Source organism: Topomyia yanbarensis, chromosome 3 (assembly GCF_030247195.1).
Source record: "Topomyia yanbarensis strain Yona2022 chromosome 3, ASM3024719v1, whole genome shotgun sequence".
Taxonomy (NCBI): domain Eukaryota; kingdom Metazoa; phylum Arthropoda; class Insecta; order Diptera; family Culicidae; genus Topomyia; species Topomyia yanbarensis.
In genome coordinates, this window is record NC_080672.1 from 5,686,321 (window position 1) to 5,712,526 (window position 26,206).

Below are 26,206 nucleotides of genomic sequence, written 5' to 3' on the forward strand. Positions count from 1 at the left end.
TTTCTTGTAACAGACAACATATTTTTAGGCTTTTTAGTGCCTTTTGTCTTAGTTTTGGAATTGTTTTCACTAAGAGCTTTTCATAATTACGTTCAGTTTCCAGTGACTATCTCAAGTCATCAGAATTAATACATTTATGCAATAATTTTTAAGCCCCTCCCGAAACAAAATCCTGGCTACGGGCCTGTTCTGCAGTCGACGATTGCAGCGATCCATTTATGTTTTTTTCTATCCATCCTGAGTGCGGTCCCTCAAAATCCCAAAGCCGCTGGCCCAGGTCCAGTGCTCCCTTGCATAAAGATGCTACTGATTTGTAGTTCGTAAACCGATTATAATTTAATGTGTTGTGTATTGCAGAACCAATCAATCAATAAAAAGTCAATCAAATGACGTATTGCGTATCTTCTACTTTCTATATTCACGTTTTTCTTTGCCGAGCAAAATAATTCATATCAGCGCTAAAAGTTGTTCAAATGTCCGAAGTGTTGTCACGACACTCCGGTTATGTCACATACCCATCTTGTTAGCTGATGTTCTGCGTAAGATGAGAAGGTAGCCTGTTATAAAGCGTTTTGGTGGGATTCGGAAAATAAATAAAAAAGAAAGAGATTTCGTTTGCAATACTTGAGACTGTTCGTTTCCATCTGTATTTTCTTGGATACTAAATTCTATGTTCCACTTTTAGATAAAACTATAGTATTGCTTGTTAATATTCATGACATTGTGTATGCAAAACCATCTGCATTTGTTTGGAAATGTAGGTGTGCCACCAGATGCCAAAACACTTAAAACGATTCAGAACAACATTCTAAATTGATTGTGAAACGCCTTCTCTAGTGAAGCACAATAAGTTAATATTTAGTTGCACCAACTCGCCAACAAAGTATCATTGAAAACTAAGAATAGTGTTATAAACCATTTCTGATAAAATCGATGCATAATGATCATTTTTAGTTCGCCAACTAGTTTTCAAATTCGAATGTATCAGGCCGTCTTATTTTAACTATATAGATGTTTTGTCTGTATTGTGGAATCTGAGGTTTTACACGCTCCCTGATTAACTAGTAGGATCGCACGCACTCACTTCTATAGCATAATCTGTTTTCCAGAAAGACAAATTTGTCATGTATCGAAAATTGAAAAGCATTGCATGGACAGTTGCATGACCATCTAATGCAGTTTTCATTATAACTGCCAACGTTTGTTGTTGAGGTATGGTATGACTAGACCAGTGTTCTTCAACCTCACTCGTATGCTTGGTAAAACTTTAGCAAAATATGATATAACCGGTTAGAGATCACTGAACTAGACGATACAATCGCGATGAAATTCAGCAACTCATCAACTCAAAGTGCATGTCATCCCATCTTCATCCGCCATTAATGCTGCATTATCCATCGCTACCTCCACTCTGCCGGCTGATGATGATGCTGCTCTTCAGCATTAAACATCAGCATTTTAGAGAGCTTTAGTCTGAACTTGAGCGTTGATATTGTTACCACCGAGTGCGTTAGATTTTGCTTCTGTTGCATCGACTGTACCGACCCCTAGCTTAATGGTAATGATGATGGCGATGAATACACTCGACATAATTAATAGCTTTCGTAATTACCGCAGCGTTAACACAAAGCATTTGTGCGATGAGCATGAAATGCAGGGCAGTGAGGAACTCCCTTTCGAACAATTGGAGATAAGCTTATCAAGCCGTCAAAGCGCATTTTATCTATTTGGGTGATAATATTGAAATAATAAAATATTACTAATACATAAAATTAAAATGGCGAATCTTGATTTTGAAACAGGAGTCATTCATAGCTTGTGTAGCTTTATTCTGATTTGCTTTCCTTTCTGGTACGGTCAAGTTGTATATACCAATCACATCAACTTGTAGAACTGAACAAATATCGGAGTGTTTGCATATATTCAGGAAGACAGATCGAAACTTGTGAACACACAAGGTACATACTTCTAATTAAGTTGTGATTGAGATCATCTAATCAATTTAGGAAAATTGAAATTGGTTGAGAGTGAGTGATGGCAGTCAAGATAATGTTAAATACAGTCACATTGTTTAGATTTATGACTAAGAAATTCTCGATATTCTATAGAATTAGGTATTGGTTTAAAACGGATGAGAAACTGACGCAACGCAATTATTTACTTATGTTAAGGGCTACTATGAGCTTCATAAATAGAGTAATTTTGAAAAAAAAAAAAAAGATTTTGGTAGTATTGTAAAGGCTGTCAAATTATCTTTTCAAACTCTTGAATAAGTGTATTTCAATAAACAAAGAAAAAACCCATTTTTCCTTGTGTGTTTGTCATACACTACTGGATCACGTAGGGAATTAAGAAAATATCAATTTTTTGAAAATGATGATCGTAAAGTTCAATTTTTTACGTACAAAAAATATATTACCTTGCTCATAAGAAAGTTCACAACATTTGTTTATGTTTCTGCTTATTTGACACGTGTTTCAATGCGTTAGCATAACTGAGCTGTGGGTCTTTTATGATAGCTAAAAAAATATCATTAGCTTTCAAAATGCCTGTCCATCGGGTCTTGTTGACGCAGCTTGCTACTGCCTGTTGAGATCCTCCTTCTTGGCGGAAAAACATTAACTGCGTTATCTCCAGAAGCTTGGGGGTCATTTGGTACTTCTATTCTCGTCATTTTGTTCACGTCCATGTCATCATCGGTACTGCATTCATCTGGCTCACGGTCGGATGATTTTATTTACTTCTTTTCCTTACGGACCGCGTTCATCGGCATTTGATTCTTCATAGGTGGTGTTGGTTGTTGATTGGAAGGCATTTGGTGTAATCATTGTTACTTCACTGTTTGTAATGGCAGTTGATTTAGTGATTGTTACCGCCCGGTCCGTAGTCGGACGCATTCTCACCATACAAACGCCGTTGTGAAGTCCTGGATTTATCAGTCCAGATCAATAATCACTAACCAAAGTCGCTGATCAGTACGCTGATAATGAGTGTGAAAATGTGTATATATATTTTGTTCTTTATTGTAAATAGTTAACACTAATCATAAGTCTAACCTAGCATAATCAAATATCTAAACATATATCTAAATTTAAACCTGCTATAACTAAATTTTAAAACAATACCTAGTATAACACTTAAATTTCGGACACGTAATTTCAACCACTAAACTCACCCTATATGTATGATAAGGGAGATAGTGAAGGATAGCGAAAGAGAGAAGAAAATGTACCAAACTACCTAACTAATCCAATCTGTACCGATCAGAGTAGTAGCAAATAGACACCCAAAGCGATCACATCCAAACACTGTGTCATTCTATCATACGTTCAAGATTTCAATACACAAGCTTTCCCAGAACATGTGCTGTGTTTCAATTAGTCTGGAAGATTTTTAATTAGTTTGCATTAACCGCGAGTTTGTTGCCAAATCGGGCAAGCAAAAGATTTAAGTGAACGAACTAGTGCATTCAATTAGCCGCAGCTATACTGATCGACGATTATCCATGCGTTCGACTACCAAGGTGCAAGGTGCATGCAACAAGATACCGGCGTGAGTGATTCCTTCAGTGATTTCTGGTGCCGTTAGGAAGGACGGAAGAAACGCCTGTGATACCGGCGTCTGCAGCATCCACGGCTCGATCATTGGTCCTTCGAGCCGGATCACAGGACAACCCCAAGCCAGAATCCAGCACGCGAAAGGAAAATCCGCCATTGCGGTAAGTGGTCAAAAGGCTTTGATCACACAAAGGTAGGCATTCAATCTTTCTCATACAAAGGACTGGTGTATGCCCAGCCGATGCCAGAATTTTGCGCCAACATTTACTGAGGCAACGAATGACGGCACATTAACAAAATCGCATGATAAGAAGCGCTTTGATCGCAATAATCACAGTGTGCAACCAGAATGGTGAAATTTGTGGTCATTTCGCAAATATTATAAGCGTTTGATCGTTGACCTTATACGTAGAACTTTACCAATTGCACTTGGCGCGTGCATCTACAGTGGCGCACGAAATATTGGTACACTGATAGGTGGTGAAATAAATAAACTTTTTCGCAATTTGCAACACACTTTGGCGATTGCGGGGTGGCGATTTTAGCGGATTCGCGAATCGTAAAAGAGACACGACGTGACGGGAGGGAGCAAAACGAATCGATATTATACGTGTTTTCTTTCGGTCGTTTCGGTTCGCGTTGGAATAACACAGCGCGACGGGAAGGATTAATCGAACGATTTCTGTGTTGTTCTCGTCGTTCGGTACGCGTAGAGCGGCACGTGTCGCGTCGGGAAGGATAAAGCGTTATCGAATATCACGTGTCGTCTCCGTTATAATCGCGAGTGATTCGAGTGGTGAGTAAAAATGTCTAGCAAGGCGGAGAAGAAAATGATCGAGAATCTCCTGATTCGGAAACGAGTGTGTGCCGTTCGAGATGTGGTAGAAAAGTTTAAAGCGGAATACGACCATGAGCGGGACTCCAGTCAAATCCATGTGAGACTCGACACGTTGGATAGAATTAACAAGGAGTTTCTGGAGGCGCAAGCGGAGATCGAGATGTTGGACAAGCCAGACATGTTTGAGCAGCACATCCAGGTTCGCGCTGATTTCGAAAATCGCTTTTGTGTTTTGAAAGGGTTCCTGCTATCCAAGATAGACAACAATCAAACGATTCTAAGTTCGACGATGACGACCAACTTCACTCACAATCCAACATCTGTCAGTTTTCACCATCGGTTGCCGAAAATAGATTTGCCAAAGTTCAATGGAGACGAATCACGATGGATTTCATTTCGGGATAACTTTCTGTCCATGATACACTGCAACGACGATATCCCAACGGTCAACAAGTTGCAGTATTTGTTGCAAGCACTGGAAGGAGAGGCAAAGAAGCCATTTGAGACCGTCGATGTACAATCGGATAACTATGCGTCGACGTGGGATGCGCTGATGAAGAGATACGACAACAAACGGTTTTTGAAGAAGGAACTATTCCGAGGTTTGTTCGAGTTACCACCAATGAAGCGTGAGTCAGCACAGGAGCTTAATGCGTTGGTTGACGACTATCAACGCCACGTTAAGGCTTTGGGAAAGTTAGGAGAACCTGTCACAAATTGGGATACACCGCTTATCTACATTTTGACCAGCAAGTTGGATTCTACTACTGTTCGAGCCTGGGAGCACGAGACTCGCCAGAAGGATGACGTTAGCTACGAAGAACTCATCGAATTCCTGATCCAACACGTTCGTATGCTCAAGTCAGTATCCAGTGATCTGCAACACCGTTCCCAAACGACTAACGCCAAGATGGCCGGCCCTATCCAAAAGAAACCCTTCACAGTGAAGTCCGTCGTTAACGCAGCAACTTCAGAAAACAAAATGAATGCTCCGCAATGTCCTGCATGCCCCGATAAGCACCTGCTACATCAATGCCCGAAGTTCACCAAGCTATCTGTTCCTCAGCGCCGAGAGTTAGTTAGCCAGCAAAGCTTGTGTTGGAACTGTTTTCGATCAAACCATCAAGCACGAATCTGCAAGTCAAAGTTTTCTTGTAGAACCTGTCATTCTAGACACCACACGTTATTGCACGATCAAGCTGCACCCTCTAAGATGTCTTCGACTCCAGCCGTCACAACAGCCATTTCTGAACTGCAACCTAATCCATCCACGTCAGCGAACGTGGGGACCTTTGGATCAGCGCATCCACCTGAAGTAAGTCTCTCCATCCAATCGAACCATAGCACGGTCTTACTGGAAACGGTTGCACTTCAAGTCGTTGACAAGCATGGTCGAGAAACTCCAGTCAGAGCACTTCTTGATTCCGCCTCGATGTCCAATTTCATCACCAAGAAACTCGCAAACGCTCTTGCCATTCGTCCAAGCCCAGTGGACATCGCAGTAGCCGGAATAGGAGATGCTCTCAAACAAATCAAGCGCCAAATAACGGCCACTATCAAATCGAGAACAAGCGCATTTTCTACCACACTCGAATTCCTCGTCATGAAGAAACCCACTGCCAATCTGCCAACAATACCCATCGACGCTTCTTCGTGGAAAATGCCAAACGTCTCTTTTGCAGATCCGCACTTCAATGTGCCAGGAACGATCGACATCATCATCGGTGGCGAGTGCTACCACGAAATTCATACTGGAAATCGCATATCCATCGGTGACGGTCTACCACTGCTAGTTGATACTCTTTTCGGGTGGACAGTTTCAGGAAAGGTGTGCACCTCTTCTGCCCACGCTTCGCCGGCTTGTTATATCTCTACCGTTGATCGTTCTCTTGAAACATCCCTGCAACGATTTTGGGAACTGGAAGCCGTCGATCATAGTTCAATGTATTCCGCTGAAGAAAGAAGATGTGAAGAAATGTTTGCTAGCACCACCACTCGAAATCATTCTGGGAGGTTCGTCGTACGCCTTCCTCGGTCCGAAGATCCGCAAGTCACCCTCGGCGATTCGCGCGCGATCGCAACTCGTCGATTCTACAGCCTCGAAAGACGCCTAGAGAAAGATGCCACCGTTAAAGCCGCATACCACAAGTTCCTTGAAGAATATGCAAGTCTACACCATATGCAAAGAATCGATCCTGTCGATGATGGAAAGCCACATTGTTATCTGCCGCATCACCCGGTTTTTAAGGAGGCAAGCACTACCACCAAGATTCGCGTGGTGTTTGATGCCTCTTGCAAAACTACCTCCGGGTTTTCGCTCAACGATTCGCTTCTCGTTGGTCCAGTGGTGCAACAGGACCTCCTCTCGATCGTGATACGTTTCCGCACTCGTTCTGTGGCCATTGTTGCAGACATCGAAAAGATGTACCGCCAGATTGAAGTGCATCCCGCTGATCAGAGTCTTCAACGCATCCTATGGCGTGTCAATCCAACGGATCCACTCGAAACCTACGAACTGCGCACCATCACATACGGAACAGCTTCAGCTCCATACCTCGCAACACGGACGCTGCAGAAGCTGGCACAGGAGGAAGGAGATTTGTATCCAGTAGCAGCCGAGGCAATCATCGAAGATTTCTACGTCGATGATCTACTGTCTGGTGCAGATGATGTACAAGCTGCCATACAAAAACGCCGTCAGATATCAGCGATGTTAGATTCGGCCGGCCTTCCAATCAAAAAATGGGCGTCAAACATCCCGGAGGCTCTAGATGGTGTTCCCCAGGAGGACTTAGCTATTAAAACACTACATGATCTACAAGACGACCAGTAGGTGTCAACGCTCGGACTTGTCTGGGACACAAAGACCGATATGCTTAGATTCAATGTCCAATTACCACTTCCGGCGACGATTCTCACCAAACGTAAGGTGATATCATACATCGCCAAAATTTTCGACCCACTAGGCCTCGTTAGTCCAGTTATCGCGGCCGCTAAAATGTTCATGCAGAGACTGTGGAAGTTGAAGTCCAACGACCAGAAACCCTATGAATGGGACAAGCCGCTCCCACAGAAACTTCAAGACGATTGGAAGCAATTTCATGCTACACTTTACGCCCTCGATCAACTCCGAATTCCACGGTTTGTTGCACTACCAGCCGCTTCCAGTGTCGAGCTTCACTTTTTCTGCGACGCATCGGAATCCGCATATGGTGCTTGTTGCTTTGTTCGTTCCGAGAAAGCGGACGATGTCAAAGTCCAGTTACTGACATCAAAGTCGAAAGTGGCTCCAATTGCTACAAAGCATTCCATCGCTAGACTTGAGTTATGTGCAGCTGTATTGGCCACCAAGTTGTATCACAAGGTGAACCATGCCATCAAAATCCCCTCCAAGGTTTTCTTCTGGTCCGACTCGACTACCGTTCTTCAATGGCTTAAATCATCACCGAATCGTTGGAAGACGTTCGTAGCCAACCGCGTCTCCACCATACAAACCTCTACAGAAGGATGTATCTGGCAACATGTGCCGGGTGCAGAGAACCCCGCAGATGAATTATCCCGCGGTCTACCGCCAGCAGAACTTCTAGCAAGATCAAGATGGTGGAACGGCCCAGTTTGGCTAGCTCTTGCTCCATGTCATCGACCACACTCAGTTGTTCCAGAAGATGAAGCATCCGCCGTCATAGAAGAAGCTCGGAAGGTCGCTCTAGTTTCATTAGCTACATCCACGGCCACCTTTGCTGATCACCTGTTTACCCGATTCTCCTCGTACACAAAGCTGCGTCGGGTGGTAGCATATTGTCTGAAGTACATCCGTTCACTGAGAGCCACGACCCAACAATCCACCGGTGAACCATCCAGCGTTCTCACCACAGCTGAGTTAACAGCAGCAGACCATGCACTAGCACGCTTAGCCCAAGCCCAGCTTTACTCGGAGGAGTTAGCCGGTCTAAACGTACCATCTAGCCACAATGAAATCCTGAAGTCATCCCCACTAAGATGGTTGAAACCCTACATATGCAAAGACGGTATAATTCGCGTCGGAGGACGCCTATCGAATGCCGAGGTTCCAGAGAGCATTAAGCATCCGATCGTCATTTCCGCCAAGCACCCACTGGCCGAACTGATAGCCAACCATCACCACAAGATTCTTCTCCATGCTGGTCCGCAATTGATGCTTTCAACAATTCGACAAAAATACTGGGTCGTTGGCGCTAGAAACCTGGTTCGTCGCACATATCATCGGTGTATCAAATGTTTCAGACAGAAGCCAATTCTCGTCCAACAAGCAACAGCTGATTTGCCCACATCAAGAGTAACGCCAGCACGCCCATTCTCAATTAGTGGCGTTGACTATTGTGGTCCAGTGTTCCTGAAGTCACCAGTACGTAATCGATCTCCAACCAAAGCGTACATTGCTATCTTTGTCTGTTTTGTCACTAAAGCCGTCCATATCGAGTTGGTCTCCGATCTGTCGACCCCGGCTTTCATAGCAGCCCTTCGTCGATTCGTTGCTCGTCGCGGTCGTATCTGTGAGCTTCACTCCGATAATGGCACCGCATTCAAGGGAGCAGCCAACAAACTCCACCGCATCTACGAAATGTTGAAGTCAATTGATGGTGACAGAATCCAAATCCTGAATTGGTGTGGTGAAAACGAGATCCAGTGGAAATTTATACCGCCTCGTGCCCCACACTTCGGATGACTTTGGGAGGCTGCGGTAAAGTCCGCCAAGCATCATCTGTTACGCGAGATCGGCCATGTTAGCATTAGCCAGGAAGATATGCTAACCCTTCTGGCACAAATCGAAATGTGTCTCAACTCAAGACCGTTGACCCCGATCCCAACTGCTCCCATTGACCTCGAAGCTTTAACACCAGGGCATTTCCTAGTTGGCTCCAACTTACAAGCTATACCAGAAATGAGCCTGGCTACAACTTCAGATAACCGTCTGGATCATTGGCAACGTACCCAGAAGCTATTCCACCGTATATGGGCTCGCTGGTATCCAGAATATCTTGCACAGCTTCAGTCTCGAGCCACAAAGGGTTGCAAGCCTGCAGTTCAAATAGAAGTAGGGCGAATCGTAGTCATCAAGGACGATAACCTTCCACCAGCGAAATGGCCTCTTGGTAGGATCATTCAGCTTCATCCAGCCAAGGACGGGGTCGTCCGCATCGTCACCATAAGAACTGCAGTAGCTGACAACGTCGTGAGACCAGTCGCGAAGATTGCTCTGCTACCATTACCTACGCCTTCGGATCCAATCATCGTAGAAACACCGAGCGATGCAGAGACTACAAAGACCGGTAGAGTAGTCCGAAACTAACTCGATGCGCATCTGGAAGGCGATCAGGTGATTATCATTCCAATCCATTCACCGTTCCCTGTTCGTTCTACCGGGTCTTCTCTTGTTTACAGATAGCAAACGCCGGATCTTCGATCGTCGTTCGAAAGCTGTGAATCAAATGCAAACACCTGAGTTTGATTCTGCGATAGATACAAGGTCCTGCTACGGAAACATCGTGTTCATCAAGGCGATGCTCACGGATCACGAGATGAAATAAGGGCATTGAGGAGTTGAAACAGTGCCGCTGCTTCAAGGAGGCCGGAATGATCAGTACGCTGATAATGAGTGTGAAAATGTGTATATATATTTTGTTCTTTATTGTAAATAGTTAACACTAATCATAAGTCTAACCTAGCATAATCAAATATCTAAACATATATCTAAATTTAAACCTGCTATAACTAAATTTTAAAACAATACCTAGTATAACACTTAAATTTCGGACACGTAATTTCAACCACTAAACTCACCCTATATGTATGATAAGGGAGATAGTGAAGGATAGCGAAAGAGAGAAGAAAATGTACCAAACTACCTAACTAATCCAATCTGTACCGATCAGAGTAGTAGCAAATAGACACCCAAAGCGATCACATCCAAACACTGTGTCATTCTATCATACGTTCAAGATTTCAATACACAAGCTTTCCCAGAACATGTGCTGTGTTTCAATTAGTCTGGAAGATTTTTAATTAGTTTGCATTAACCGCGAGTTTGTTGCCAAATCGGGCAAGCAAAAGATTTAAGTGAACGAACTAGTGCATTCAATTAGCCGCAGCTATACTGATCGACGAATATCCATGCGTTCGGCTACCAAGGTGCAAGGTGCATGCAACAAGATACCGGCGTGAGTGATTCCTTCAGTGATTTCTGGTGCCGTTAGGAAGGACGGAAGAAACGCCTGTGATACCGGCGTCTGCAGCATCCACGGCTCGATCAGTCGCTTTGACCAAATTGGTCACCTACGACGGTTCTTGATTCCCTATAAGCAGGAACTGAAAAGGCTCAAAGGGGAAGTAAAGGAAAATTTCAAAATCAAAATTGTATTTTTGATGCCAAATATCTTTAATATGCATGAAACGTCGAGAATTGATATAAAATAAAATAAAAATTGACAAAAATTGATGATTGTGAACTTTTGACTTTGATTATGCACATTTTTGCCTTTTTCATATAGAAAAGTTATGCAATCACTCTAAACATGACCAACTTAATCCCAGCTTAATTTTTTTACTAATATAGGGGCGTAGCTAGGGGTATGCGGTGAGAGGATGCCCACATATCCCCACATTATACGACAACTTTCCCTACACACCCTCAAGTTCTTCCCCACATCAAAGCTTCCCAACAGATCCCCCTCAAACGACCACCTCATTCACACTCTTCAGACCCACCCCTCTCTCATCTCAATCATCTTCACCCAGTAGGCATACCAAGATATGCTGAGGGGTTTGGTTTTTAGTTATTCATCTCCTTCACCCCCCCCCCCCCCCCCCGCTTGATAAAATAAGTTAGTCGAAAGACGACATTGAGTTAATGCTGATTAAGCTAATAAAATATTACATATTTTTGTTTCATGCTGGGGCGGATCCAGAATGAAATTTCCTATTGGTTTTTAAATTTCAGTTTTCAAATGAACACATTACGTAATATGCAATAACTGTGTTTATTTAAAATCAGCGAAAAAATGGTTTGAAATGATTTTGAGTTTGAAACTACTTGAAAATTGAAACTAGTTAAAAATTGAAAGAAACTAAAAATTTTCGGCGGAGTTCGGATCTCCCGGATCCTCCTCCTGGGTCCGCCTCTGGTTTCCAGTGTTTCATTGTCGACACATAGCAACTCAAGTTCGTGGCTGTCGGTCCATTGTATGCATGTGAATATTCAATATACATTTCCACCATTATATTGAACATAACCAGCCATGGAATCGTAGTTTGGACAAGTGAGAACGGCAGAATTGCACCACTAGGTGGATTAAAACAGGTTTTTATGAATGAAAATATTTCACTCTCACCATCAAGAAATTTACCTTTTAGTTGGCGCACCGAGAGAAGACAACCTCAAGCAGGAATCAAACCTGCGATCTCCCAGTCTCTAGTTGGGTGCGTTAACCACTTCGCCATCGAGGGACTGTGATGATGTCATCACAGATTTCCAACGGTATCGTGATCACCGCCACAGCCCCAATACCTATCAATGGGCCCATCTACCCCCAATGCCTCTTATAACCAAACGGGGCGGTGGCAAATCAACTAAAAATGAGTAACGGTTCAGCACAAAAGTACACGAAAAGTCCAAATTACCCAAACCCTCGGACCACGCATTTCTAATAATTTTTTTGCAATAGAAATGAATTCCTATTTTGGCTCAAGTTATTCCTATTTAATTTTCACTAAATTTTGAATTCTTAAATGAAAAGTTCTCTTTGATACATAAAACTTTGTAGTAAATATACAACAGAAAGTAAAGAGCTGGACCAAATTACTTCAAAATTGGATATGAATTATAACGTAGAAATCTGTCAACCGATTTGCGAAAACTTATGTTTTCCTGAAAGGTCGACCGACTGCATACACTTTCCTCTCAAACGGTTTTTCGCAATCGCGTATCAGATCGTATATGGTCAAGGCTTCTGTCTGTCACTTTACAAGTTTACGCATATTTCATACGATAAGTTTGCAAAAACGATAAAATAAGACTCTATCACAATTGCGCATTATTAAGGTCACTAAACGGGTTTAATGTTATTGTCATTTTAATACGTCCTTCACGTTACACAATTTTCGCAGTGAGTTTGGAGGTTGCTCGACTAAATTGCAAAGGTCTGTTCCGTTGGCCCCCAAATTTGCGTGAACACAATTTTAAGTTGAAGCTTGGAAAGCAAAAAATATTTTGAAATATAGTTATCCTGAAGAAATTTTTTTTTTCTATTTTATGGAGTATTCACAATGATCTGTCACGTTACATCCAGAATCTGTCACGTTACAGTTCTGTATTTTTGTTGAAGTAAGGATATCGAGACAGTCGTACACAAATCATTCTTGATCTGGGAACTGAGTATTAACGGGAAATTTCATGATTATTTTGAAAAACATATTGGTTTTGATGGACAAACGTGAATAACTTATAAAAGGTCGTACTTTCACGAAGTAACATTTCATATCGAAAGAAAATCTAAAATAACTTGAAAACATTTGCATTTTAAAGGAAATTTTTCATGAGCATTTTGAATTGAAAATAACATTTTGAAATACATTCTATAACTAAAATATATCTGAAAAAAAGAATTAAATTAAAAATTAAAAGAAATTTTGAAATATGTTTCAAGTTTCTGTTATAAAATCTTTTATTGTTATTTTCTCCACAATGTAAATATATTTAAAACTTTTTTATTTGCAATTCAATTTAAAACGTGTTATGTTTTTTGCATTTTGTATTTGTGAGTAACTTATTAAAAGGACGTATTTTTACTACTAGATATTTTTGTTGAAGGAAAACATAATATTTCGGAAAATTTTTCTTATAAGCATTTTGCTTCGAAATAACATTAAGTATTGATATTGTATAAGAAAATTATTTTCATGATCGGCAAATACTAAGAAATTTAGAAGCATATATAATTTCGTTGCAAAAAGCTTTTTTACTAATAACTTCTTAATAATGCAATTACAGTTACTTCTATTCTTAGTCTTGCGTTAACAAAATAAAAACATTTTGTTTTGTAATTGCACTTTTTCAACATTATAACAAAAGGGCATTATAGCTGGTATTTGCGAGGCTGAAAAATCCATGCTCCCCCGAATGATGTCTGCACTAAAGGAAGTGATAAGAAATGAAGTTGCTGCAGCTCATAATTCGTTCGAAGTCGACTCAATTGCTCGTCCCAATACAACCAGTACATACGCAAGCGCAGTACGTGGCACAGAAGCTCTGTCACGCTCGAAGGCAAAACGGACAGGTACGATAGAGCGACCAGCACTGAAAAATAGCTCATGCGATTTTCCCACAATTGAGGAAGGTGGTCTTTTAAGGTCTGGAAAGTGTCGCAGAATCATCCGTGATAACGAGCACGACGTTGTGCAGAATGAAAATCTTTCGCCAGCTTTTACTGAGTATGAAAATAAAACGCCAGTACCGAAGTCAAAAACTGTGCGAAAGATTGAACAAACGGTGATTTTCAAGCCTAAAACTTCTCAAGTAGCTGAAATAACTAAAAAAGACATCCGAATTAACCTTGATCCGACTACATTCTCTGTCAAAGATGTGAGATTTAAAGATAATGGCGCGGTGGCCGTTAGATGTGATTCTAGCGAACTCGCTCTAAAACTAGTGTCTACTTCCAAAGAGTTGCTCTCCGAGAAATATGACATCGAGAATCAAAGTGACTGGAATCTCGGAAGAGTTTTCCCAGGATGAAATTATTGGAAAACTAAAAGCACAGAACAGTCTGCCGGAATCCTGTGAGCTTAAGATCGTGAAATCACAGAAACGAGAGCATGTGAAGAACAATCCCTTTGTAATAACATTGGAAACTGATGCCAACACCTACAACTGCTTGCTAAAACTTCAACGTGTCAACATTGGCTGGGACCGCTGCCGAATCTTCGAAGACGTCGATGTTTTCCGATGCTACAATTGCTCTGAATATGGCCACAAAGCACAGGCCTGCTCCAAGCCAGTATGTTGCCCAAAATGTGCGGAAGGCCACAAAGCCAAAGACTGCGAAGCCGCTAACGCGAAGTGTGTGAACTGTGTTGGAATGAATGCAGCAGCACAGTCTGCCACCGAGAAAATGAGCGAGAATCACGCTGCGTGGAGTTTGGATTGCCCGCTTTATTCAAGGCGCCTAAAGCTGGCTAGATCGAGGAATGATTACTCGTAGCAATTACCTGTAATAATGGAGCTGTCCGGAAAGGAAACCAGTGCCTACCCTGGTTGGCCAGGTAAAAAATTCGAGAGTATATGTCTTCACGAAGCTAGGATTGATACTGCAATCACATTGAGAGAAACCTCGCAATTGCAGCCGTTGCAGTTCACGCACGCCAACCTACCTGGGCCTCAAACTACAAGCTCGGGAAATCATTTGGAAACTAGTGCCAACCCTGGTTCGTCAGGTAAAAATATAGAGCGTATATGTCTTCCCGAAGCTAGGTCTGATGCTACACACACGTTGAAAGAGTTTACCCATTTGCAGACACAATCTCCCACTGTTTCACATGATCACCTCAACGGTATCTGGCTTTATTACCAGAACGTACGTGGGTTATGAACCAAAATTGATGCTGCCTTTCTTGCTGTACGCGATTGCAATTTCGATGTCATTATTATGACAGAAACTGGTCTTGATGATCGGATCGAGTCTCTTCAACTTTTCGGCAGTTCCTATAATGTATTCCGCTGCGATAGGAACAAAACCAACAGTACGAAATCCACCTTCGGAGGTGTTCTGATCGCTGTTGCTCAGCAACATTCTAGTTCACGTGTGAACATTACCCACGGGACTAATTTGGAACAAGTCTGCGTATCGGCATTCATCAATGGACGTAAGCTTTTTCTTTGCGCAATATATATTCCTCCAGACAACAGTAGAGATGTCTGTATGATTGAGTCACACATTGCATCAGTGCGTGAGCTTTGTGACAAGGGATCAATTGAGGACACTGTCTTGGTTTGCGGAGATTACAATCAACCACGCTTGAGTTGGTTATCGCAAGACAACGTAATCCAAGTTAAAAATGCTGCCCAGTTACCGCCAACAAGTTCCGCCTTAATTGAGGGAATGGATTTTTTAAATCTTAACCAGTTTAATGTACACGCCAATCAAATCGGACGGGTCCTTGACTTAGTTTTCTGCTCGATGCACCACAACATTTCGGTCGAGAAGTCAGTATCCCCCCTTCTACCCGTCGACACGCACCACCCTCCGCTAGTTGTCACGATGCAATCGCCTAGTTGTCCGGCTATGCCAGTAGTTGTTCCAACTAGCCAACAGCTGAATTATCGCAGGATTGATTTTTCCGAGCTGTGTGATTATTTGCTCCATCTGGATTGGTCAATGCATCTAGGAAACAGCGATGCAGATGCAATGACTATGAACTTCTGCCGAGTAATTCAGGACTGGTTGCAGAATAATCTCCCGGTAAAACGACAGCCTGTTTCCCCGGCGTGGAGTACATCGACGCTGCGATCCCTTCGCCGAAAACGAAATGCATGCCAACGCAAACTTCGTCGCAAACGATCGCCGGCTACAAGTCACGATTTTCACGTTGCCAGTGAAGCATACCGGAATCTCAACGCTGTTCTGTATAGATCGTATGTACAACGAGTTCAAGTAGGCTTACGAAGTAATCCCAAAGGATTTTGGAACTTTGTGAATTCTAAACGGAAAAATCACAGCGTTCCTTCCAATGTGTACCTCGATGGAAAGGCAGCGTCGTCCACTGCAACAGCCTGTGAATTGTTTGCCAATCATTTCGCCTCCGTCTTTGCTCCCTGTTCAGCGTCTGATCAGGAAACCGAAATCGCATTAGGAACTGTTCCGCAAGATATCGCTGATTTAAGTACCTTTTTGGTTTCACCCGACATGGTAATAGCAGCTGCAAGAAAGCTAAAAAGCTTTTTCTCCCCTGGACCAGATGGGATTCCAGCTGCAGTTTACTGTCGCTGTGCCGTCGCTTTGGCTGAACCTTTGTCTCGCATCTTCAACCAATCATTTGACCAGGCTAAGTTCCCCGAAGTTTGGAAGCAATCCTACATGTTCCCAGTGTTCAAAGCCGGAGATAAGCGAAATATCAAGCAGTTCCGCGGAATAACGAATCTTTCAGCTGGATCTAAGTTGTTTGAAATTGTTGTCAATCAATTCATCCTCAGCCGTACAGGAAGTTTCATCTCCCCAGACCAACATGGCTTCATGCCCGGGCGATCCGTTTTAACAAACCTGCTCGAATTTACGTCAACTTGCATCAATTGCATGGAGAAGAAAACACAAGTGGACACTATATACACAGATTTGAAAGCAGCTTTTGACCGAATCGACCATGAAATTCTTCTCAAGAAGTTGTACAAGCGTCCGACAAGCTTACATCGTGGTTACGCTCCTACCTTACGCACAGAACGCTTTGTGTGAAATTGGACTCTTCTATATCGGCTCCGTTTACCAATAGATCAGGTGTACCGCAAGGCAGCAATCTGGGCCCACTACTTTTCTCACTGTTTTTTAAGGATGTAGCAGTAGTGTTAGGTTCCGGGTGCAAGCTCATATTTGCTGACGACCTTAAGCTGTACTTAGTCATCCAGTCAGTTGAGGACTGCCGCCAGCTGCAAGCACTTTTGGATCGCTTTGTGAAGTGGTGTCGAATGAATCAGCTTACCGTAAATATTGCCAAATGCTCCGTGATGACGTTCCATAGGAAGAACGATCCGTTAATCTTCGATTACAGTATCGACGGGGTTGCGCTACAAAGAGTCAAAGAAGTCTGTGACCTGGGTGTAATTCTTGACCACAAACTGTCCTTCAATTCTCACATGACCAACATAATTGCGAAAGCAAATCGGCAGTTGGGATTTATTTCGAAGATTTCACGGGATTTTACGGATCCTTACTGTCTAAAATCCCTATACTGCGCATTGGTTAGACCAATCCTCGAGTTCGTCTCACCGGTTTGGAATCCGCATAATCTAACTTGGTGTTTAAAATTGGAAAGAGTCCAGAAAAGGTTTATACGCTTAGCTCTTAGGAACTTGCCTTGGCGGGACCCGCAAAATTTACCACCGTACCGTGACCGTTGCCAGCTGCTCAATTTGGAGACTTTAGAATGTCGTCGTAGTATCCAGCAAGCTACTACCTTGGTGAAAATCTTAAATGGAGAATGCGATGCGCCTGAATTGCTGTCCCGCTTAGATTTCCGAGTAGCAAGGAGAACACGAGATACATCATTATTATTGCCGAGGTTCCATCGGACGTCTTTTGGATTCCATGAGCCACTGTCTTCAATGATTCGAACCTTTTCTCGTGCTGACGCTGCTTTTGAGTTTGGTGACTCCTCGAAAATATTTGCAAGCAATTTAAGAAGATTGCGTTTACTGTGATTATTATGTGTATTAGTAATAAGAAACCTGACATGTAATTTTACTTGACTTTGTACTTTAACCTTACGAAAAGATAGTGGTTTTTACGTCCATTTGAGGGTGGCGCCTGGTAGGAGGAAGCCAACTCAAACGGACTTTTTCCCACTCGAATCATTTAGACTATAATGCCCGATGATACATAAATAAATAAATTAGTCTACATTGAGATGCTCAAACGACAATAAGTGTGTTTTTACAACTTTGGAATTGATTTTTGTGCATACATAATTGACTACAGGATATTTCTGATTGTTAAAGTGACTGCATAAAAAAGTGGATTTAGATTCTTTGATTAAAGTCCTACTAAGTTCATCAATGAATTTTATTCATTTTTTATTCATTTTTTTCAATTGCATCGTAATGAAAAATGACGCGGTGGGGTAAATCCGACCGCTTTTTTGCTAAGAAAATGTTTATTAATCAAGTTGAAATATATTTTTATTATTTTTTTAACACAATGGTAGGCTTGTTATTTGCTCACACAATGTGCCACAAAGAGCGAAATACACCGTTTAGAAATAGAGCAGCACAAAAACACTGCGATATGCAGAACGACCGCACAAAGAGAAACTTGAAAACGAAAAAGAGTAAGATCTGTGCAAAAAGAGCTGCACAATTTCGTTCAAAGAGTCACCTTGAAGAGCCACTTTTTTGTGCCTCCCCTCACTGGAAAACTGGTGGGAAGGCGAATCAAACTACAATTCAGATAAAGTTAGATCGGAAGAACGTTTTAAAAATGTTTTATGGTTGCCTTCTGTACTAACGTGCGCGTGGGACCAAGATACCGTAAACCGGGGTGACATTGATCACTTTTTGAAGTAATCATTACATATTTTTAGACGCAAAATTTTTTTTCAAGTTTAATATTTTTAAATCATGTTTTACTTAAAATTCTCCGCTTCCAGCTTTTTTTGCCAAAAATTATTTAAAATTGAAGTCCGTTTTCGTATTCCGGGGTGACTTTGATAACCTGCATGTTCACCCACATTAAGTTATTGATGTCAATGTTTTTCATTCAAATGTTTGTTTAAACTAATTCTGGAAAGATACTCATCGTTAAATAGATGTTAATTGGTATTATACAAAATATTTCAATATACTGTAAAGTTCGAGTAAGCAAAATTCGTATAATTTGTGTCCAACTAGAATAAAAGATTCTGAAAACCTTCAAAACTGCTAAATTGTTTAATTCAGTGCTTTATCAATGTACAAAAAGTTTCATCCATTTTAACACGTTGGACTATCGAACGATAACAAATATTGAGAATTTTAGCTTGAAATAATTTGAAATAATTGTCAACTAGTTTCACACAAAAATGTATTTACAATAAGCTCTTAAAAATAAATTTGGCACTTTCCACTCTAAAGGAAAATAAAAACTCGCTTGTAATTTATTACTCTTGCTCAAATCTGAGATTTGTTTTATAAAAAAAATAGACACTTTACGAAGCTTCATAAAAATAACGTAAAGTCAAATTTCGATTTTTTGCAGCTTTTGTACCCAAAAACCGAACAATATACTCAAAAAGTATAACAAATCAGTATTTTATAAGTTTAGAGTAAAAATCATTTCAAATTCAAATGATTCTGTAGACCATTCTGGTTTAATAAGCGATCTACGAAAAAAGTTTCAAGTGATAAAAGTCACCCCGATGGTCAAAGTCACCCCGGTTTACGGTACACACTAAAGAGCCTCTTTATTTCTACTCTTTGTGGCATGCAGCCATGGAGTAGAATACACGTGTGGGAGTAATACGCATCGGCGTGAAGAGGTTTATTGTGAAAGAGAAGAGCGGTGATTCGCATGAAAAGTGCAAAGAGCGTTTGTTATTCTTCTCTTTATTTGCTCTGAGGTGCATGACATCCCTGCACAATGATAATGCGCTTTTAATATTTTTTATTGCACAATGATTCGTAATTACAAACGAAAGACATAAAAACGTGAGGAATATAGTATTCGTCGATCTATTGCTCCGATGCCATTGGGAATATCTTTACGTGCTACTGCTCGTGATTTTGACATTCCAAGATTGACATTGAATTCCATTTTCTTCATTTTACAATTCCTTAACATAACATTCATTGATTTATCATTGAAAAGTCATTAAATTTGGGTAATATCTGTACTAAATCAACCAAAAACATACACGGTCGGGTTTATCCCACCATTTTTGAAAACAGCAAAAATGAACTTTTTTCGTAAAACGCTTGTATTTCATAATTTTCCCAAAAAATGAATAAAATGCTATTTTCCCAAAAAATGAATAGAATGCTAAATATTCCCAAAAAAAATGAATAGAATGCTATGCGCAGAAATCTACCCTTTAATTTGGTATATAAAATGACTTGATCCGATGTAAAATGAGCATTTTATAACCAAAACCATTTACTAGGTCGGATTTACCCCACCTTACCCTATTTTGAAAGTTGTGCATTAGAGATCTCATACGCCCTTTTTAAATATTACTCTCGAATAAAAATTGCTTGTTTAACTGTGAAAAATACTTAGTCTCCCATATAAATGAAACGTAAAAAGTTTCGTCAGAATCGAAGATGGTCAGCATCTTTGACGTAATTGAATCAATCTTGATGGAATTGCTTTACACCAGAAACCATCTGTCACGTTAGATAGGATGAACTGTGTTTTCTCAAAAATGAATAAAACAGTTTCAAAAAGTGGACTCAAAGTAGTAAGAAAAACTGTAGGTTAGACATTGCATAAAAACTGTTGGTGTGGTCCACAAAACTTTTTCGAATTTTTAATCTAGAAGTTATTTGTTTTTCATAACTTTACAATTAAAAATAAGCATTTATGCATTTTTATCTCAAATCTTCAAACAATATCATCAAATTTAAATTGGACTACGATGAGAAAATGTGGTTCTAGGCAAAAAGTTGAAAACATGGATTACGGTCTTTTAGTCATTTTCAGGTCATGCAAGAAGCACCAACAAAGTTTAATAAAAGACAAACATGGCAAAAAGTTCGAATTGGGCCAGCCATAGAATTACTTTTTTAGCTTTGGTCGCTGTTAACCCTAAATTGTTGATATAAAATCCGAACATGTTATACATTTTTGGAATAGACACAACAATACCTTTCGAATAGTTAATCGATTATGATGATCCGAAGATTTATTCCTGAGATACAATAGCTGCAAAAAGGGTACGCAAACACGTTTTTCAAAGAATCTCAAAAACGATTCTTTGAAAAAGAAAATGGATATGATTTTCGTGTTCAGCGACCCAGAATTGACTTAGAAAACACCTTTTTTCAACCAACTGCAATCACCCCTAAAGTTGCAAACTAATGTAATTCAATGGAGACGCATGGTGGTTTGTGTTAGACGTGGTAACTGGAATAGCTCTCAGGAATTCAAGATCATAAATACCTATAGAGAAAATTGTTACCATCGTTTTGGTTCAGTAATTCTCATCCGCAGGTGAAATTGCTCAAGAGGTGAATTAGACTTTTAAAAAGGGCGAAATTAAATTTTAATTTGTTATCCAAACATTTCCATCGAACTTTTGTCTCTATATATTGTTTCCACGTATCTATAATCAAGATGCTGGCTAAGAGTGTACAAGAACAGATTTCTCATCGAAAAAAGTATGTTATATGTTCATCGTGTTTTGTTAATACATGTTAAATATCATTTCATCTTTTCTGATAAGTAATTTTCAGCAGGGAGTACATGGTGATGATCAATTTTCGGAAGGGGGGGGGGGGGGTATGGAATGAAAAAGATTAAAAACCACTTTCGTAAACTTTATAATAGATCAATAGTGGTCAACTCCGGAAAGAGCATCTTACTTCAAGTTATCTTAATTCTTTAGTCGATTAGACAGTAAATGTGTTTTGCAACAGGCAAGATAAAATATTAGATTGAAATACAACTTTCGCTTTCAATGCAAAGTGGATTCGTTGAGTTACATAAATCATCAATCATCGAGTCGAGTGAAAATTTTCGCTGCAAAATATATAACTAAACGAGTAGTGAACCTCTTTTTTGTTATAATTGCTATAAGAGCTCGTTCATCTCGTCGATATAGAATAATCTAAACCTATGTGCGGATGCTGGATGTTGAACCTAGACCGACTGCAGACTGGTCAATTGTCCTGCAAAATACGCTACGACGCCCCCGTTTCAATTCTTCGCCATACCAATATTTCACGGGTCGGCCTCGTATGATGATTTGCGCTTCGAACTTTCACACATTTTACACCAGCTCACAAAAAAAAATTCTGCTAGTGTCTAACTATTATTTTCCGATAAATTTAACCCCACTGAATACCAAAATTTTTCAATGGAAGCATTTTTGATAAGATATAAGATAGTTAAAGAAATTTTTAACCTTCAATTTGAATGATGCATTGACCAAATTGGTCAACCGGAACTCCTTTTCATAGAAAATTGTTTAAATATGACATTCGTGATCAAAAACCCATAGAAAAATATTCGTTAGAAATGAGACGAAACCAAAAGATTTGTTTGTGAACTAGTGTTATTTCTACCATGGAGAACGGATCTTTGTGCGTCTGGCATTTCAGCATAGATTTTTCTCCCGTTGAAGTTTTCATCAGCAAGGCAAATTTCTATTTTCGAAATCATCGCTATAAATCATGCACAAACAGAGGCAAACCCGTTCGGTGTTGCGTGTCTTTCGAGCTAATGGAAACGTTTACGTGTTTCCCTCTAGCATGGGGAAAAATAGACATGGTCTGGACTAGCACATGTACCGGTATGTTATTGTACCAGCGAAAACAGCAGCCTGTATCTGATCTGGTTGTCCTAAATAAGCTCAGTGAAATGTTAAAAGAATATGGTTTGGAAATGATAACCAATGGTTTAATTCCATCCCAGCGAAGTAAATCTCGCCTGAGTGAATCCATAATCGACATTGGCACCGTGATGGCTTTATTAGCTGCATTCAGCGGGTCCGATTTTTCACCCCGCGCCCTAAAAGCAATTTGATGATGTGTGCTATATTTGGACGCACGTTTTATGACTGGCAGATAAAATTAATGGATCTGATTATATAATATTGTTTTTAGCAATACGTTTTTGAAGTGAATAGTTTGAAGTGTTTTGTTATAGAATATGTGCATTTAATGATCGTCCAGAGCTAGCAGTCAGTGGAAAGAGTCAAGTCAAATAATGCACCAAAGGCGACAATGAGAACACACGAAGACAAACGGAACACGGATACTCTAAGCAGGGAACCCTGTTGGGAGTACAGCAAACTTCTTGTGTGGCCCGTCACTATATCTATTTGTTATTAATACTATGAAAACTGCCAAAAAATGCAACTTTTTCTATATTAGGAATTATTTCTTATAATATTTCCATTTTATGTTTGAGAAGTGGCTTATTCTATTATTTTCCTTCTACCATTAATCCCTCCAATCATTTTTCATACCCTTTTGTCCAACACATATTTCCAAAAGAAAGCAGAGCAATGATTTATCATAGAAATAATCATTTTGAAGCTGGTTTTTATTATTTCAATCATGAAACGCGCATGTAAACAGCTGGATTTGGTAACTCACCAAATCATAATGCAGCGTGATGAATAACGAAACTTATGTCAAAGTCGGTACTTACTTGGATCGAAATTATTTCAGAACGAAATTGCAGAGTTCCGTGTCAAAAAATATCCGAAAGTTGAAATTGACCAAGAAATTTCTAATCTGGCCGGCGATTAATAGATGCGGATTTTACAGAGAGAGATTAATAGAATTTTCCGGCCTTCGCTCAAGTTAAAAGTTTTAACCATTAATGAAGATAGCACTTCGTAAGCATGCCAATATTCTTCGATAATCAAAGTCCGCTATAATCAGCTACGCTCATTTCACCCGGCTCTTCTCACCGTTGCTCTCGGGAGGTAAGATCAGCCGACTTTCGTTGCTGACTAACCTAGACCAGAAAAATGATCTGGGGAGTTTGGTTTTATTTATATTTATTTCATATTGTAAACATATCAAAGATCCACGGCTCCGTTAAGCTACCGCTGCGCTGTGAGTAGTGTCAAAAATCGAATTACTAAGAAAAGCTTCAGCTTTTGCAAGGCTACCATTAATAACCGGATTGTCTTCTGCTACAGTTACCTGTAGTGAAGCTACGTTACTCACATTTCACTGGGCAGCTTTCCGTGACGCTTTTTGATGGGCTCCCGGGTATTTCTAGAAAGCATCCGGGAGGACTACACTCTTCTCTAGTCGGTAATAGGGATTAATAGCATTTATACCGGCTTCAAGCTCACGCCTCTGGTCCGTCTGCAAAGGATTCGAAAAAGATAGTGGTTCAACAATAGATAAAATACTGGCCAAGTCAACAGGACCAAATCCACTCCCTAAGGTAGCCCGAGCCAACTATCAACATTTAGTCAACGATCAAAACATAGACGGATATTTTCACGGATGCCTTGCGTGACGAACGAAATTTTTTTTAGGTCACGTTAATCAAAATCCATCAATGAATCACGGACGCCTTCCTGTTGGATGACGGAGTGGGAGCCGGCTGAGTGGAATCAGAGCGGTCCACTGACGTAATCTCTTTCCAATGTTCTTGTTATTATCAGCAGAAACGGTTTTAACCGCAATTCAACCGATGCTCCATGCATCGCCTTCTACGAAACAGTACCCGTCATCACAGTCCTAAAAGTTATGCTCGGTCTCCGGTCATTATGGCAGCGGGGTGAACGAAAAAAACCGACTGGCTGCACTCGGTCCGCCTGCTAATAATTAGTTGAGTGTGACGACGGAACATAAGAAAGTATACTCTCCAGACATCGCACTGGACACACAAAGGATACTCAGTCCCAAACGATATCTCGTCATACTTACAATAGATTCCTTACAGTATTGGTCATTTACCTGAAATTCCAAATCCAAATCCATATTTCCAGAATCTCCCCTCTGTCGAGAAGATTCTCGCAATTGATTCGGCTATCAAGTAAATCTTTTTATTACTCCCCAACCGCGGACACATTTTTCCTATGTTTAATGACATAAACCATTAATCTTAAGCTAATCGTTAATCGTTGATCAATTAGGCTAAAGCCACTTTCAATAAATCCAATTAATCATTTCACCATTAAAAAAACGTGTTTACGTCCATACATGTTAGCTAGCTATTGCTTTTTTAACTTGTACGGTACAAGTTGTACCAATAATTATTTTTTTTATCTCAGAGTACACCAGGTAGATTGAAGTGACACCACTGCCGAATAGCTCGGACATGTCTTTGTGTTCGTCCAATATTTTTCGAAGAATTCGCATGGCATATAGTGTGTTTGACATGAAATCGATGTCAATCTTTCACTCGATGAGTTCAGGAATCAGTAGCGTCTGGCTCAAATGGCACGTTCCCCATGTTGATCGGAGATTTGTGCCTTGCCAAGAATCGTCTTTTCATCATTTTCCTGATGGGAAGGATTGGGGAAGTGGTAAGGTTAGGGGTAAGGAAAACAACGACACAGAACAATTAAAACAGAGCATTCTGTACCCCCGGAGTGATGCTGAACGATCTGCAGGTGCTACAACAGCAGGAATAAAACTTCCAACCCCCGGAGGGATTTAGAACCCCTACTCAAACAGTGAGCGGTTATATCAACATCCCCGAGGGGATATTGATATAACAGAACGACAACACCCCCGAAGAGATATTGTCATTCAAATACGGCTAAAAAACTATAGCTCTTTACCACACTGGGTTAGGAACAAAAGCATATCCTTAAATTTCAGCTCTCTGTACATAGGTTCATCTATGTATGGAGAACCAAAAATCCGGATGCGCAATTGCATTAATACAGGGCAATTGCATATCAAATGATATGATGTTCCGTAATCGGATTCACAAAGATCACATGAATAATACTCAGCGCGCTGAATAGTAGCCATGTGATAATTGAGTTCGCAATGTCCAGTCAGTGCCCTGACCAGAATACTGCAGTTGTGCTTGGAAAAATGCAACAAATTTCTTGACATTTTCGGACTCACATCCGGCAGAAAAGCCTTTGTTTGAACGCAAGTTTGCAAGCTACGCCAATGGTTGGCATGTTCGAATGCAGCCCAAGAGCAAATCTTGTGCTTTATCCAACTTATTGACAGTGGTAGAACTGGTTCTGGACCAACGAAATCAGTCGCAGCGCCAGCTCTAGCCAATTCGTCCGCCCATTCATTTCCAGTAATACCGGAATTACCGGGTACCCTTAGAAGGTAGATAGCATTTGGAATGCTAAGTTCTTCGATTTGAGTTCGACATGCGATTACTAATTTCGATCTCGAATCTGCCGAACTAAGTGCTTTCAGGGCAGCCTGACTGTCAGA

The 26,206-nt window shown here is 40.7% G+C and overlaps 5 protein-coding genes across 7 annotated transcripts in view; all 5 read left to right on the plus strand.

Moving 5' to 3' along the window:
* Positions 1-26,206, plus strand: part of LOC131693231 (uncharacterized) — a 93,797-nt gene that overhangs the window by 8,419 nt on the left and 59,172 nt on the right. The gene's annotated exons all lie outside the window — the stretch shown is intronic.
* LOC131693266 (uncharacterized) lies at positions 4,364-7,228 on the plus strand. The gene has a single exon (XM_058980966.1). The coding sequence runs from the start codon at positions 4,364-4,366 to the stop codon at positions 7,226-7,228; it is 2,865 nt and encodes a 954-aa protein (XP_058836949.1).
* On the plus strand, positions 7,268-9,100 carry LOC131693270 (uncharacterized). Its single transcript, XM_058980980.1, has one exon. The coding sequence runs from the start codon at positions 7,268-7,270 to the stop codon at positions 9,098-9,100; it is 1,833 nt and encodes a 610-aa protein (XP_058836963.1).
* Positions 9,206-9,962, plus strand: LOC131693277 (uncharacterized). The gene is made up of 2 exons (XM_058980986.1): positions 9,206-9,704; positions 9,817-9,962. The coding sequence occupies exons 1-2, from the start codon at positions 9,206-9,208 to the stop codon at positions 9,960-9,962; spliced, it is 645 nt and encodes a 214-aa protein (XP_058836969.1).
* On the plus strand, positions 15,075-16,874 carry LOC131693286 (uncharacterized). Its single transcript, XM_058980995.1, has one exon. The coding sequence runs from the start codon at positions 15,075-15,077 to the stop codon at positions 16,872-16,874; it is 1,800 nt and encodes a 599-aa protein (XP_058836978.1).

What these genes read in the sequence shown, in the direction of transcription:
- LOC131693266 (XM_058980966.1), top strand. Translation starts at nt 4,364, where the DNA reads ATGTCTAGCAAGGCGGAGAAGAAAATGATCGAGAATCTCCTGATTCGG.
- LOC131693270 (XM_058980980.1), top strand. Translation starts at nt 7,268, where the DNA reads ATGCTTAGATTCAATGTCCAATTACCACTTCCGGCGACGATTCTCACC.
- LOC131693277 (XM_058980986.1), top strand. Translation starts at nt 9,206, where the DNA reads ATGTGTCTCAACTCAAGACCGTTGACCCCGATCCCAACTGCTCCCATT. An exon ending in TGCAGAGACTACAAAGACCG is followed by an intron (nt 9,705 to 9,816) that starts GTAGAGTAGTCC and finishes TCTTGTTTACAG; the next exon opens with ATAGCAAACGCCGGATCTTC.
- LOC131693286 (XM_058980995.1), top strand. Translation starts at nt 15,075, where the DNA reads ATGACAGAAACTGGTCTTGATGATCGGATCGAGTCTCTTCAACTTTTC.